This window comes from Ischnura elegans, chromosome 9 (genome assembly GCF_921293095.1).
Source record: "Ischnura elegans chromosome 9, ioIscEleg1.1, whole genome shotgun sequence".
Classification (NCBI taxonomy): domain Eukaryota; kingdom Metazoa; phylum Arthropoda; class Insecta; order Odonata; family Coenagrionidae; genus Ischnura; species Ischnura elegans.
The window spans coordinates 93,856,172-93,869,665 of record NC_060254.1 but is presented as its reverse complement, the minus strand read 5'-3'; the positions used below and the strand labels follow the sequence as shown (position 1 = coordinate 93,869,665).

At 38.6% G+C, this 13,494-nt stretch overlaps 1 protein-coding gene across 2 annotated transcripts in view; it reads left to right on the top strand.

Annotated features, from left to right (window-relative positions):
* Positions 1-12,493, top strand: part of LOC124165258 (polyamine-transporting ATPase 13A3-like) — a 95,325-nt gene extending 82,832 nt beyond the window's left edge. For both annotated transcript variants that reach the window (XM_046542579.1, XM_046542578.1), the window contains exons 10-17: positions 3,688-3,888; positions 4,011-4,232; positions 4,347-4,472; positions 6,002-6,158; positions 6,274-6,519; positions 6,943-7,383; positions 8,338-8,750; positions 11,452-12,493. In XM_046542579.1, the coding sequence (XP_046398535.1) occupies positions 3,688-3,888; positions 4,011-4,232; positions 4,347-4,472; positions 6,002-6,158; positions 6,274-6,519; positions 6,943-7,383; positions 8,338-8,750; positions 11,452-12,054 (2,409 nt within the window). In that variant the 3' untranslated portion in view covers positions 12,055-12,493. The remainder of the gene's footprint in view (positions 1-3,687; positions 3,889-4,010; positions 4,233-4,346; positions 4,473-6,001; positions 6,159-6,273; positions 6,520-6,942; positions 7,384-8,337; positions 8,751-11,451) is intronic.
* The last annotated feature ends 1,001 nt before the right edge of the window (positions 12,494-13,494 follow it).

Below are 13,494 nucleotides of genomic sequence, written 5' to 3'. Positions count from 1 at the left end.
CTGCGCCACTGATAAGACGTATGTACGAATATGGCGCAGTCAAAATCGCGTCCTTTTGAAGCGGTGAATTGCAAGAACGCATGCGAGAATGCATGGATGCGAGATGGAAAATTAGCCCCTGCTCTAAGCCCGAGCTCGCATTCTAGCGATGCCAAAAATGTTTTCAGTGCTAACCTGCGTAATGGCATATCCCTTGTAAAACGGCCTTTAGAAAAAATTCCCCGGGATCGGGAATCTAACCAAGGGCCTTCGGCTTTCCGAACCACCGCGCAGACCACTACGCTATCCAGGTTCCCGAAATCGCCATTTTTGCAGTGTGTATCGCCGTGGGACGATTTTATATTTGTGGTTCATTTTAAGTTAGAGGAACGATATCAACATTTCCTTGCATGCATAGTTTGGAAATATTTTTTCCATCCACCATAACCAACTTCGATATTCATGTAATTTTCAACGCCTCGGAAATTGAAATCTACCTTCCGGCCTATTGTCTATTTCACCACCGTACACGCTTCGAAACATCACACATAAGATAGGTTTCTCGCCGACTCCGGAGGCACCGGAAGAAATAAAGGCTTTCAATCCACCGCCTCGAAATTTTTGGGAGATATTTTGACGTCACTTAATACTTTGGTATTATTCGCTTCGTAAACACATTGTCCAATTTTTTCAATACTCGCGATCATATTTGCAAATATTTTATGTTATCTTCATGGTTTTTAAAAAACTGTTCAACGTACCATGCTATATATATTTTACTATAAAAATTACAAGATTTGTGAAAAAATAGAATTTTTTCACAAATTCTACCACTTAGTAAAATTAAATTTACGATTGCTACTATCTTCAGATTATTTGGGCATATGGTATTTATGCACTGGTATCTTGTGAGAAGATATGAAGGATTATGAAACATACCTTTTACCTTCCAAATAACCGAAAATAAGCTACTTTGGCGTCTTCAACTCTGCCAAAGGACATTTTTTCTTTGCACACACTGCATTTGGAATTAAACGCACTTAAAGGCATAAAGGCCATCAAATTATTACACGGCTTTGAACGGAATATTGAAAGAATATTCCGTTTAAAATGGCAGAGTGAAGTGTCATTCTTGCAAACAAAAACTTCTTCGAAGTAATCACTCAAGTAGAAAATTGAGTGAAAAAAGGAAACAAATCCCGGTGGCGATGCTTCCTATAATAATCAATGCGATCAAGGAGGGTTGCATAAATGTAAGGATGACATCGGAAGCAATCCGTCACGCCCCTGTGTTACCTAGGTTTTTGGCATTTAAATCCTTAATACACAAAAAAAGAGTTTAATTTTTGAAAATATTCAGAAGCATTTTTTTAAATATGCTGGTGATCAACGCTAGTGAATTTCTGGATTACATAAAATGTATTTCTGGAGCATCGACCATAACGGAACTGACACCATGTTGCACATTATTATTTTAAAAAATTCTCTCACAATGCTGTCTTTTATATGGCGATACTTGTGGTTTTCAATATGAAGCAAAGGTAGTAGTGCATGCAAAATAAGGATCTGAAATCAGGCATAACGTTTCATTTGAAATAGGATGGTGAGAATCCTAAGAGAACCTCACCCGATTTCTGAAGACCGATGAACACGGCGCACTTTTACACGAATAAAATTAAAACAGGGCCCACTTCGCCATCTCACGTCCAAACATTCTCATACACGTTACAGAAATTCACCGCTATACACAACGCAATTTTGACTGCGTACTCACGTCAAATTGCGCAAGTGCGCGCCCCGTGTAAAACGGCGCTCAAGGACAGCCTTCCTCCGGAATGTCGGCAAACCATAGATCCCGCAGATTTCCGAAGGGCCACTCAGAATTCACGACGGATACAACATTCCATCACAACCATAGTTGTAGAGTATATTCTCGTGAATTATTCTATTCTAAGGCAAATGTGATATCAACACAGCATTACCTCAACATTGGACGCGTTCAGCCTGTGAAACAGGCGTGCGACTGATTTCACAAACTGGTCACTGGTCACCGAAATACTACTTCAAACAGTCCTGTAATTCATGCGCAAAAAATGTAATACATAATCACCAACTAATGCAATGTTGAGTGATAATGGGTTAGAATATTCACACCGATTTTACGGAAAAGCAGCTAAGAAACAGATCTGGTAACGAGTCATCTGTACGTCGGAAGCGATGATCAAATGACATCCCCAAGGATTTATAACATTAAATTGAGATATGATATATTACTTAAAACATTTTGAAACTTGTCCCTATGCTCTCCCCGTCCAAATTAAGCAGAGGAATACGTAAGCACCCAAGTTGCATAATACTTTGAAGGTTAACTCTTCAAAAAAACATGACTACAAGAAAAGGACGCAGTGGGAAGAATGCGTGTTTTCCAAGGAATATTCCACTTACCTAGAACTTCCTCCTCAGTTGGCTATTTGAACAATTGCTAGGAAAATCTTGCAAAAACACGTAACCCCACGACAAACCGTCCTTGGTGCACATGAACACATGAATACACGACAATTTCATGTGTTTACAAAAAATGAATAACGATAAAATTCCGCAGGTTCGTTTGCATTAAAAAAAAGCTAACCCATAAATTTCAGATGACTTGTATATGAAAATTAGTTAGTTAAAATAAGTTTTTAGTTTTTTTGAAACCTGGATGGTCACATCTTTCCGGAAAAAATAAGTAAAGAGGGAGTTGCACCACTGACTACACAGCCAAATGATGGCGGCCACTTTGTATTCAGTTCATCCGTGAACCTTAGTAAAATACGATCTTTAGTTACTATGAAGGTAGTATGAAAGATATATTTGCAATTAAACACAATATTTGGCATTAAGGAATAATTTTAAAGGCATTAAAAGAGCAGCAAAAAATGGAGACATGCACGACTACGCAGTAGCGGAAACAGAAAAAAACTCAAGGGGAGGCGCAAAGGATATCTTGAGCCAGTGGCGCAACGAGGGGGTGGTTTCGGGGGATAATCTCCCCCCCTCAGAGCTCAGAAATTTTTTTAAGTTTAATCCTTTTTACTTAATTGGATTAATATTACTTACAGAATAGTGTAAATATGAATAAAATATCCCTCCGAAAGCCGTAAAACTCACCATTTTGAACCAATTGTCTCGAAAATTTTCTTGAGGAGTGCCCCCCCCACCTTCCCCTTACCCTGGTGGGTATTCCACACCCCCAGACACCCCAGTATTAGAAAAGTTTCTCGGGTTTTCCACCGGTTGATGTCGTCCATGTCTCCCGACGTTTCGATCCGCGACTTGCTGATCATCCGCAGGGGATCTTCCGAATGTTCGGAAGATAGCCTTAATTCCTAGCTGCGCCCCTATCTTGAGCTACCTTTACTTTTATCGTTATAAAAAATTAATGAAGCCACATTGCAAAGTTGAAGAAAGTTTTATTTAAACTCATTATACACGTACGTAAGACAATATCTTACGATATACTAAGTTGCAATTGTGGTTTTACCATGTTCGGCAATGGGGGCATCCCTGCAAGGGGGCGCCCTCTGCGCCCCCCATCTGTATCCACCACTGCGACTACAACCAATTACGTATGACAATCATGACTTCTACATTTAAGAAACTTGTAATACATCCCGATTATTCATTGATAATGTGTGTGTGGGTAAAATTTTTTAATTTTCTCCAAAGGCACTCCGTGGAAAAGATGTCAGTGACACAGCCCTCAAAGCTCTTGATCTCATCACAATAGCTGTACCTCCAGCACTGCCTGCTGCAATGACAGTGGGGAAAATGTATGCTCAACGCCGGTTGGAAAAAATAGGAATTTTCTGCATAAATCCAAGAATTATCAACGTATCTGGTTCCGTGGATTGTGTCTGTTTTGATAAGGTTCGTTAAGCTCTTAAGCAATGGCTGAAATGGAACCTTCAGGCATAGTTACTGTGGAATGTGCGTTAACTGCATTAATATTTTCACTAAATTCTCAAAAATGAACATTAACATTTATTTAGACAGGGACTTTGACAGAGGATGGCTTGGACATGTGGGGTGTCATACCAATCAAAGATAAAGAAATGCAGCCACCGATCACTGAATTTCCTTTGTGTGGAGAATCAACTGGTAAAGGAACAAAAATGATTGAAGAAAATGAACACTTCCTCGTGGCAATGGCATCATGCCATTCTCTCACATATCTCGACAGAAGTTTGATTGGTGACCCATTGGATTTAAAGGTTTGTTAATCTGTCTTCAAAACTTTTTCTTGTATGATTAAGAATTAACTGGTTGAACCTGCGTAATTCCTCCATGGCTGCTGGATTCTCAAAGATGAACAACTTCACTTACAGATGTATGAATCAACTGGTTGGGTTTTGGAGGAGCCAGAAATGTCTGAGACGGCACAATATGATCTTCTCATTCCATTGGTTGTGAGACCAAGCTGTGAGCATCTCCTCACCTCTGGAGAAGGGCAGGTATTAAATAAGTCACCTAAAAATTACTTATACATAGTTTACTGAGTACCCAGTAAAAAAAAATAATAATAACTTCTACAGTTAAATAAGCTGAAGCATGTAGGGAGATTAATAAGTATCATGAAAAAGAAATTTCAATTAACCTTAATAGGGTGGTTTCCTTCGTCAAAGAAAACGAAAGGCATTGATTTTGATTCGTTACCCACCATTAGTGTATTCATAATATCCAGATTATTTGGTTTTAGAAATACCAGTTTAGACGAATGGGAATGGTCAATTTTATCCTCATTTGAAAAAGGCCAGATTGGCACCCATGCGATGCCACTCCGCGTGACGTCACAGGGACCTAATTTCTATACGAGTAGATAGGAGTTTTACATCGTCTGAGATTACCAATGCATGCATGAGGCAAAGAGCTCAGGGAAACATCTCTTAATAATCACCTATTAAAACTGGCTAAGGTCGGAAAGTTTCCTTCGTTTGAAAAGGCATCAATAATCCTGATTTAAGCCAAGCGCTACCAGCTAGCAGGGTACTCTGCAACCTGCAAGCACCCTGCATCATATCAGGGCTCAAAGCCTCGCCCCAAGGTCACCTCACTTGCGGCAGCAGGAACCAGAACGACGTCACAGGGGTTTTCCCCGGCATTCAGACTTAGCTGTCGCATTTCGGAAGCTTGAAAATTTTCACTTTTCATTTAATCACAAAAAATAGATATTGTCATTTAAAAATCTAAAAGCGTGAAAAACGTACTCCAGGAGTAATAACCTTTCGATTTAGGCAATAAAAAATAATAGGAAACCACCCTATTGGTGAAAGATATTACCAGAGGCAAAAAAAGAATCACTATTATCCATCAGCTTCTATCGAAAAACTAATTGAAATGGATGAAAAAGTTACAAATATATTTTTTAAATGCAATGCATGATTGCGATTTTTGTGATATAGCTGTTAAATTATTTACTGAGCTCAGGGAAACAAATGGTGTGGGTGAGACAGGAGAAAGCTCCACCCAAAAGGGAACACAAGGACTCATCACGAACTCTTGCAAAATTATCCTTTCCACAGTATTTCACTGACAATAAGATTCAATTTTATTTGGAGATTATCTTTGGGGATAAAAATGGATATCTTTTTGAGAATCTTTTGGTTGATTTTATGTGTCTGAGAATTTTTATGTCAATTTTGCTCAGGAGAAGTTTGTCAATGTTGATCCCAGTGGCCTAGTCAGGAATTTCATTAGGGGGGGGGTAACCAGAGGGGAAAAGTTTGGAAAAGCAGAGTACTAAGCAGAGGGTTTTTAACTAATATTTACATTTTTAATAATAAAAAAAACCTTCATTTGTCCAAGAAATCATTTGTAAATTCATATTTTTTTTAATACTTTGTTTTCTTTTATGAAGCAAAGTAACTGTGTTTTCATATTTCGGGGGGGGAGGGGATCCGGACCCTCTGGACCCCAGATTTACACTGACAGTTGACGTATAACGTATAGATACATACATATACATATGTATTCTCCTTTCCAGGAATATCCATTTGAGGTTGGTATCATCCGACAGTTTCATTTTTCCTCCCAACTTCAGAGAATGAGTGTCATAACTCGCAAACTTGGAAGCAGAAACTTCAACATTTACTGCAAAGGATCACCTGAAATGTTGATTTCTCTTTCAAAACCAGAGACAGGTATGTATCAAGGGAATTTTTTTAACATTTGTGGCCCCAACAAGCTATGACTTGTTTGGGTGGATTGCCATTTTTGTGGATGCAAAACTAATCATTAAAATTGTCAACTCTGCAGTTCCAGATGGAATATCCAAGACCATGGAATACTATACAAAGAAAGGATACAGAGTGCTGGCTCTGGCGTGGAGGCCTCTTCCTCCAGAATTCACGGTGGTCCAGATCCACAGGCTGAAGAGAGAACAGGTTGAGACGGAGTTTGAATTTCTGGGTCTTCTTTTGTTTGAAAACCGGTTGAAAAAGGGCACTGCCCCTGTCATTGCAAAATTGAACAAGGCTAAAATAAAGCAGATTATGGTAACAGGTGAGTCAAATGTTTCAATAGAAATCAGTGCATCTATAGACTTGTTCACAAAGGGTTAGCAAAAATTTTATTTGATGGAATCTATAGCATAATAAATCGTACTTTAGGAATTTCTGTTTGCCAAAGTAATTAGAATAGATCATAAAAATGTTTGATGATTTGTAGAAATACAGTTCAACATCTTGTTCTCATATTAATTGCTACTCATAGAAAATGATAGGAAAACTATTTCACCAATTTGATTCGTGATGACTGTAGATATCAATTGGTAGTGCTACAAGTCTGATGCTTTATCTATAAATATACTTGTTGATCTATAAAACATACTTGTTGATTATAAGCATTTCCTTAACTTAGTATTAATTAAATAATTAGTCAACTATAACCAAGAAAACTACTGATAATTTTTCAATTCATTTGCAGGTGATAATATTCTAACAGCTATAAGTGTGGCTCACGAATGTGGACTTGTTTCATCACAGCAACGTGTGTACCAGTTAGAACCACCCACATTAATGAATGGTGATTGCAATGCAGGGAAAGGCCTCATTTGGGCAGCAAAAAATATATTCAAGGAAGATGATGTCATCCAGTTAAGACAGGAGGCTAAAGAGAATGAACCTTCAAACCAGTTTCACGATTCCATCGACAAAATCAACGACAGCTTTGAAGTTGATTTGGAAAAAGGGAAATCTCATTCAAGTTGCACGTATGCATTAACAGGAGCAATATGGGCGGAGCTGAAGACACAAAACCCAATGCTGCTGAAAAAGATTGTGAAGAGTGGAAGCATCTATGCCAGGATGTCCCCTGTCCAAAAGCAGCAACTTGTACAAGAATTGCAAGCTATTGGGCATTGTGTTGGTGTGTAAAATTTCATAGTAAATTCCAACTACAAATTATATCACCCTATGGTAAATGGGGTCATATGTGAGGTATGGTATGTGAGGTCATCTATGGGGTTTGCTAAACACCATAGATGACCTCACATCAGTGGCAGATACAGATGGACAGATTGGGGTGCGGGGCCAACTGCAATGGCATTGTGTTGAAAGTGTATTATCAGTTTGAATTGACTTGATTATTTTTATTATGATATGAGTAGAGTTAGCTCGAGATATCTTTTGCACCCCCCCCCCCTTTTTCTGTATGCGCCACTGCCTCACATTATATCACTCACTAATATGGGGGCTCTTGAAAAAGTATTATGTCTTTAGTTAAAAAAAAAAAGAAGATGAAATGGGAACAAAACAAACAACATACTTTGGGCTAGTTTTAAGTCTAAAAATATTATTTATTAAAAGTGTTCTACCGATTAAGGTAGGTTTCCATGGAGTGCTGAAGAAGAATTCCCGGAGCCTCCTCTTACATCAAGCACTTCCCTCTTCAATTCACAATAAGACCTACTCCCTTTCATTCTATCTAAAAATCCTATTCTTTTCATTCCCCTCCCTCGTTTGCCTTCGTCATTCTTCCCTCTAACACTGTTTTCAACATCCTCTCCCAGCTAAGTACTCACTCCATCCATACCTTCTGTCTCCTTTGTACCTCATCTAAAAGCTGCCTCTCCTCACCCACCATGTCCAGCACTTCATCATTCCTCTTCCTCTCCATCCATTTCACCCTCTCCATTCTTCACCACACCCACATCTCAAATGCCTCGAGTCTTCTCTCCTCCTCCTTCCTAAGTGTCCACGTTTCTGCACATTTTCATAAAAATATATATGCAGCACAAAAAATAGTATTGTAAGAATCAGTTCCTCCATTATTCATTGGCATTTTATTGAAAACTTAACATAGGCAACAATTTGCTTCCAGCTATGTGTGGAGACGGTGCAAACGACTGTGGGGCCCTAAAGGCGGCCCATGCCGGGATTTCACTCTCCGAGGCGGAGTCATCAGCTGCATCTCCATTCACGTCCAATGGTGAAGACATCTCCTGTGTCCCACAAGTTATCTCCGAAGGACGTGCTGCCCTCGTCACATCTTTTGGCATTTTCAAGTTCATGGCCGTTTACAGCCTCACTCAGTTCGCATCGGTGATTTTGCTGTACTCGATCGACAGCAATTTGACAGACTTTCAATTCCTGTACATAGACCTCATCTTGGCCACCTTTTCCGCCTCGCTCTTTGGCCTCACTGGACCACCCAGCTCAAAGAAGAGTTTGGCCACGAGACCGCCTTCTGCCAGTCTCTTTGCTCCCCTGCCCATTGCATCAATCATCTTTCAGGTAAGCATAAATAGAATAGTGTCTTTGCCATAAGAGCATCATAGGCATGCTACATCAAGCGTCATTCAATGTAAGACAGCATTGATAGAGAAAATTTAACCTCCACAGTACCTTGATATATGCTGTTATTTTTGGTCTGAATTTCAAGTTTTCTGGTTAATTAGATGTTAACACCAAAAATTAGTGATTTTAGTGCTTCTGTATGATGGGTTCATCTGTTAGGAAGCACTGAATAACTTTCAATAATGACATTTCACTTAGCCAAGCGAAAAAAAATTCAAAGGTCGATGTATTCTATACCATACGCCAGGACCAAAGAGGATAAAAGGCTATTCGTCTCAACAAAGAGAGGAGAATAAATTGGAAATCATGGAATGGTGAATATTCTGCTCTTAAGCTATGATTTGCCATGCTTCCTCCAAGTCAATTGATTTAAAAACGGAAATGCTCATTGCAATCTCTTTTTCTGACTGAAGAAATTAATTTTGAAACACGTTCTGTGCAAACTGATGAGAAAATTACCAACAGCTAAACTTAAGAAAAAAATATGCTACATCACTTTTTACACATATTATTAACCGAGAAGCCAACAGGGTATAACTTTAAACAGTATTGGGAGCAGGACCGCCCACAAACTTCTTTTAGCCAGGGGTATAATTTGGGTGTGAGGCCTCCTTCCCCCAAAGAGTAATAGCCCCTTTAACTCAGTGGCCCAGGGAAGTCTACCCCATCTCGGCGGCCCTCATTGGGAGTAAAGACGTTGGCATGCTGTTAATTCATCAAATAGGGTGGTTTCCTATTATTTTTTTATTGCCTAAATCAAAAGATTATTACTCCTGGAGAACGTATTTCACACTTTTAGATTTTTAAATGACGATATCTATTTTTTGCGATTAAATAAAAAGTGAAAAATTTCAAGCGTGCTAAAACGCGACGGCTAAGTATGAATGCTGGGTAAACTCCATGTGACGTCGTTCTGGTTCCCGCTGCCGCAAGTGAGGTGACCTTGGGGCGAGGCTTTGAGCCCTGATACGATGCAGGATGCTTGCAGGTAGCAGAGTACCCTGCTAGCTGGTAGCGCTTGGCTTAAATAAGGATTATTATTCCCCTATCAAACGAAGAAAACTTTCCGACCCTAGCCAGTTTTAATAGGTGATTATTAAGACATGTTTCCCTGAGCTCTGTGCCTCATGCATGCATTGGTAATCTCAGACAATGTAAAAAATCCTATCTACTCGTATAGAAACTAGGTCCCTGTGACGTCACGTGGAGTATAATCGCATGGGCGCCAATCTGGCCTTTTTCAAATGAGGATAAAATTGAACATTCCCATTCGTGTAAACCGGTATTTCTAAGACCAAATAATTTGTATATTATTAATACAATAATGGTGGGTAACGAATCGCAACCAATGCCTTTCGTTTTCTTTGATGAAGGAAACTACCCTATTGTAAAATTATAATGCAATGTTATTATGATACCATCTGATGTAGAGCGTAGACTAATGGTATTAATGGACAGGCTTTGGGGACTTAAGCCCCTTCCCCCCCAAAACGCTTTTGCCTTGTGGCGACCACCAGCAATACATCTACTGACGAGACCACCAGGCGAGGGGCACCTATCTTCTGACACTCCATTCTTCTATTTAGCTACATTTAATAATGTCAGCCACCGAATTACTTTGAAGAAAAAACATAGTGATTATCAATCTCTTTAGTAACAGGACAACAGGATTCAGTAATGTACACATGAAAAGATTCACAGCATGAAATTGAGGAATGAAAATAACAGAGTAACATCCCCAATATCTTTGTGGCAAAGAGGAGACATTGGTGTATACACAGGTGCACGACTGCCAGGCCTTCAGGCTGGTAGAATGATTGCAGACTGTCCTTTTGGTCGAAATCAAAGATGGCTACAAAATTTGAGCATTATTCAAATGAAATTAATAGCTTGTTTAATGAAACATATAGTTTTCTGATGTGTATGAATTGAAAAAAATTACCAGTACATATAGGCAATCCTCATGCCAACCAAGCACCCCCTGAAGAAAATTTCTGGCAACAAGCCCAGTTAGGGAGATGAAAGCAGAAATGGATAAATTATTGAAAACATGGATAATGTGTTCATGATCATTAACCAAGCATTTTTGATCTCAGTGTCTGATAAATACTAGCTCTAAGTCTCTTGCACAGTGGCATAGCCAAGAACTATACTCAGGGGAGGTGTCCAAAATCAGGGGGGAAATTTTTGATAAACAGGGTACTAAGTAGAGGGTTTCAAACTAATTTTAACACTTTCCATAATCAAAAAAACTTTCTTTTTCAAAGAAATCTTAAGTAAATACATTATATTTCTGTACCTATTTTGTTTTACATTTTGGAGGGGAGGGTCTGGACCCACTGGACCTTCCCCTAGCTATACCACTGCTTTTAGACCCATTCCTTACATTTAAATACCTATTGTTTTCAAGAGGAGAAGGTTATGAACTTATAGGGAGAATGGAGGAGGTTAAGAAAATAAGAATTAGGAGATATGGTGAGTGGATAAGATGGTGATAGATTGATAGCCCAAAGTTGGTTAAACAATGGATAATCTGCACTCAATCATATTCTACAACAGCTTTGGTTAAGTGTAAGGTACCAAAAGTGAAAAAAACAATTAAATCACATTTACTGATTCTCCTTATCATTATTTCCAGGTCATCATCATGATGGGGTTCCACAGTCTTCTCTATTTTGGAGTTCGTATTTTCCCTTGGTACATTCCATTTGTCTCCGGAAAACCATTCCTTAATTTCAACAATGAACTCTCATGCTATGAAAACTACGCAGTATTCTCCATATCCAGCTTCCAGTATGTTTGGATGGCAGTCATCTTTTCTAGGGGAGCACCTCATCGAAAAAGTATTCTGTCGAACAGGAAATTGGTGCTGGCATTGCTACTCATGTGCATCGTAAATGTGGTAGCTTCAGTGACGCCACCAGTCTGGATGGCCAACTTACTGGAGTTGGTCGTTCCACCAAATTTAAGCGATAGATTGCTGATCCTACCCTGTGCGGCAGTCAACTTCATGCTGTGTTTACTAGTGGAGTGGGGCTTGATTGAAAAAATTCTAGAGCGAGGTAGACCAAAGATGTTGTGGATCAAAAGGAAAGATATATCTTTTTCGAAACAAAGCAACGTCATACCGTGTAAGACTCTAGTGCCCTCTAGCTCACCCGAGACAACCCAAAGACATTCTGATAAGGAGAAGGAGTTGGGTAAGCCCAGCAACCCCGCCACCACAATGACCCATCTTTGACAGCTGGTGTTTCCAGTTAATTTTTCCTCCCTGAACTCTGGACATGATTGTAAATTTCACTTGAGAATATGTTCAGAATGCCCAACCAGTGTATTATTGCTTGCATCATATGTACTCCAACATATATTGCGGCAACAGAATGGTTGGAGGTGACAATTTCATGCCTCACCTGTATATCTGTGATTTTATATGTATGCTTGTTATTGAAAGCTCAAATAATAGTATTTAAGTCAGATAAGTAACCGTCTGACAAAATTTTCTATTTTATTACGGAAAAAATTGAAGAAATATTTTTACAGGAGTTTCGCAAAATATTTTTTTCGATATGCACAAATGTAAATGTTATGTACTATTACAAATAATACCGCAGCTGCTGATTTTTATACTAAAATTATGTACTGACCAAAGAAAGTTTCTAATAAAAAAAGTTAACTTTCAAGATTTCAGTTTTCCTAAATGAATTCCATTGTTTGACACACTGTAATGAATGATGAGCATGGTAATATGAAAAATATAATTACGTATCTTAAGATTAAATTTAAAAAAATTAAAAGAATGTGCAAAAAAGGAATGGCATATTTTCAGAACCAGTGAAAAATAAATGGAATTTGTGAGATCCAATCCAAGATTTTACGGCCTCCTGAGGGACATTTTATTAATTCTCACACTACTCCTTAAGCAATATTAATCCAGCAAGTAAAATAGATTTAACGTAAAAATTTCTCTGAGCTTTGGGGGGGTTTTATCCCCCAAATCCCCCCTCCCCCCCTCGCTGTGCCACTGCAAGAGAAAACTTATTTTATTAGCTTCTCTTAAATAACTAAGTATCACATGCATGCAAATATTTCATAAATGCAATTGTTTGCTCAAAAAAATTAATATACATACACTATACTTCCCTGGGAAGAGTTGGCAATGCAGTTGCAAGTGATTACCGTTTTTGTCTGAATATAGTCCCCCCTTTTTCCAAAAATGCCCATGGTAAAATTAAAGTGGAGACTATATTCAAACCCATTTTTTAATTTTTTTTCCTTAAACTCAAGCCTCAAAATTAGGGGGGGACTATATTCAGAGGGGGACTATATTCGGAGAAATACGGTATGTGTTACCCACAGAATGCAGGGTAATTGAAGCATGTAGTAAAGCTAAATTTTTCTCACAAGAAGAGGATAAAAATCTGAAGATAGTAAAGTGAGGCAACAGGTCATCTACAGAATAGAACATTCCTTATCTATGTCAAGCTATTTCCTGTCTGACAAATAAAATTTTCTTATTTTTCCCCAATTTACAGATTGATTCTTCAGTTTCCTGACTTTTTCTACCTTTCAAGACATCCACCCTGATCTATGAATTAACAGCAGATTTATGCATGGCAACGACACATTGAACTACAATTTTCATCTTTAGATTGTGCCTTCAGAGATTTTCCCTGACTGGTAC